At 41.3% G+C, this 2277-nt stretch overlaps 1 protein-coding gene across 1 annotated transcript in view; it reads right to left on the reverse strand.

Annotated features, from left to right (window-relative positions):
* Positions 1 to 182: 182 nt before the first annotated feature.
* Positions 183 to 2277, reverse strand: part of LOC103479423 (zonadhesin) — an 11786-nt gene continuing 9691 nt past the window's right edge. The window contains exons 25-30 of the mRNA XM_008433830.2: positions 1869 to 2265; positions 1578 to 1786; positions 1343 to 1499; positions 975 to 1267; positions 720 to 849; positions 183 to 644 (exon numbers count right to left, since the gene is read on the reverse strand). Of these exons, the coding sequence (XP_008432052.2) occupies positions 496 to 644; positions 720 to 849; positions 975 to 1267; positions 1343 to 1499; positions 1578 to 1786; positions 1869 to 2265 (1335 nt within the window). The 3' untranslated portion in view covers positions 183 to 495. The remainder of the gene's footprint in view (positions 645 to 719; positions 850 to 974; positions 1268 to 1342; positions 1500 to 1577; positions 1787 to 1868; positions 2266 to 2277) is intronic.

The following is a 2277-nucleotide window of genomic DNA, read 5'->3' on the forward strand; positions in this document are numbered from 1 at the left end:
AATAAAGCTCACCAGAGACAAGAAAAAAGTAAAGCAGGAGCAAAGCCATTTCTCTGACAGAGTCTGAAGGTTTACGAGTCACCTTAAAACAGCACATTTAAAATACTTTCATGCMGACATTCTAGTTCTACAGGTTCAGTCTCCAGAGAAAGATTGCCAACAGCAGATAGTAAACAGACAAATGACCATTCTTCTTAGTTTATTAAACTGAAGTGYCAGAAATCAGCATACTGCATCTGAAATGCACATTACTGTACACTGTTACATTTACACATTCATGTTTCTTGCATTTATACACTATGACATTAATTCAAATCAGTATTTTAATACCATGAACAGCAAACTTTTACAATTGACCACAAGATAAAGATGCAGATAAACATTRATCAAAGGAAATGGAACATTCATAGCAAAGCCAGTCTGAAAATTTAAAAGGCACAGTATCACACTACTTCCAAGGATGTTTTTACAATGTTGCAACATGAAAGTGTAGTCCTAGATATGCACTCTCCAGCTTTCGCCAAACTCTTGTGTATTCTTGGCAATAGTTCCATCTGGTTTCACTTTGTCATTCGTCTTTCGGCCATCAAAGTTTCCACACAAGCCTTCCACTCTCCTTTTATAAAGGAAYGGCAGAATGATATCTACAGAACAAAAAAGGTCTGCATAAGTAAACAGAATTGAGATGTGGCTCACCCATCGGGTTAAAGATTCATTACCAGCTTTACAGTGTCCACTGAACTCCACCAAAAGGCCAAAATCTGTCTTTAGGTGGACGCGAGAAGAATGCATTTGGATCTCAAGGCCAGGAGCTGCTGAACCTGGAGCTTTAATTCTTTTTCCATCCACCTGCAAGAAGGAGAAAAAAAAATTGAGAAGCTAGAAATATAAAAATATCCATACAGCATTATTTTCCTAGTAGTAGACTAGAAATTTGTAACGCTCGTCAAACGAGTTATGGCTTTGATACTTACGAACACTTTCCTCTTGTGCTTGAGCTCTACAGTGTGGTTGTAGACTTTAATTTTAAGCTCCTGCAATCTTCGTTTGTGCTCCTCATTATCCTCTCCACTGATTTCACTTCTCTCCATCTCCTCACTGCTGTCATCAGTGCATGCATTTGTGCCCTCTATATAGATTTCTGGGAGATTCTTTGGCAGATTTTTGGTCCTCACCAGCACATACAAGTTTGTCCCACTGAAATCATGTTTCAGTTTATCAAATGTTTGGTACTGTGGGACTCCCTGGATGGTGCATTCACCAAAGTCTGTAAACATCACAAAAAAAAAAAAGTTGGGAGCATTGACAACATTTTGAGAGTTAAGGAATTTTCGTGCCTTACCTGTAGACTTGCAATAATATTTGCCCGTTTCAAGCTGAATGCACACAGCATCATCTTCACACCCATTTTTGTCTTTGCAGTCAACCTTTCCCTCTCCATCATCTTCTTCACACTCACATTTCTGCTTGCAATGACTGGTGTACCATACTTCAYTGAACTGGAAAATGACATTCAATCTTAGAACAATATACACATTGCTATGGAAGCAAATTTAGTGACATTTAAAGTTACTTACCTGGTGAGTTTCACCATTCCTGTCAATACATCCGCATTTTTGTACAGGCACACAGATGCTCCCTTTTTGTACAAAGCCATCATCACATACACATCCTGAGGCACAAGAAATCTCTGAACTGCAGTATGGTGGACCAGTCAGGTTTTTGCATGTAGGGCTGCATGCAGGAATGCAAGTGGTGTAGTGACTGTTCTCTGCACAAGAGGGTGCTGAAAGACATGTCAACTTTCAGTCCGACTCTGAACATAAACAATTACAGATATTGTTCATATAAAAATGCAAGTAATTTACTTGAAACATGTGGCGCTTCTGGTTGTGGAACAGTTTGCTGGGGTCTCTTTGTAGAATTAGTGGAAAGGTTCGGCCTCAATGTTGGTACTTGCGATTCACTTGTGGGTGGAATTTTAGGCATTTGTGATGTAGTTGAATTTGGAAACTGTAAACTGGTCTCAGGGGAAGGTGCTGGGTTGGTTGGAGCTGGAACTTCAGGCCTACCAGTAGCATTGCCTTGTGCAGTTGTAGCATGTGGCCCACCTGTGGGTACAGGCTGGGGTTCAGTCTCATTGGAGGGCGCTTGGATGGTTGGAGCTGGAACCTGGGGCCCAGCAGTTGCATTGCTTTGTGCTGTTGGGGGATGAGCCCCACCTGTGGGTACAGGCTGGGGTTTAGTCACATTGGAGGGCGCTTGGTTGGTTGGAGC

The sequence above is a fragment of the Poecilia reticulata genome, linkage group LG17 (genome assembly GCF_000633615.1).
Source record: "Poecilia reticulata strain Guanapo linkage group LG17, Guppy_female_1.0+MT, whole genome shotgun sequence".
Taxonomy (NCBI): Eukaryota; Metazoa; Chordata; class Actinopteri; order Cyprinodontiformes; family Poeciliidae; genus Poecilia; species Poecilia reticulata.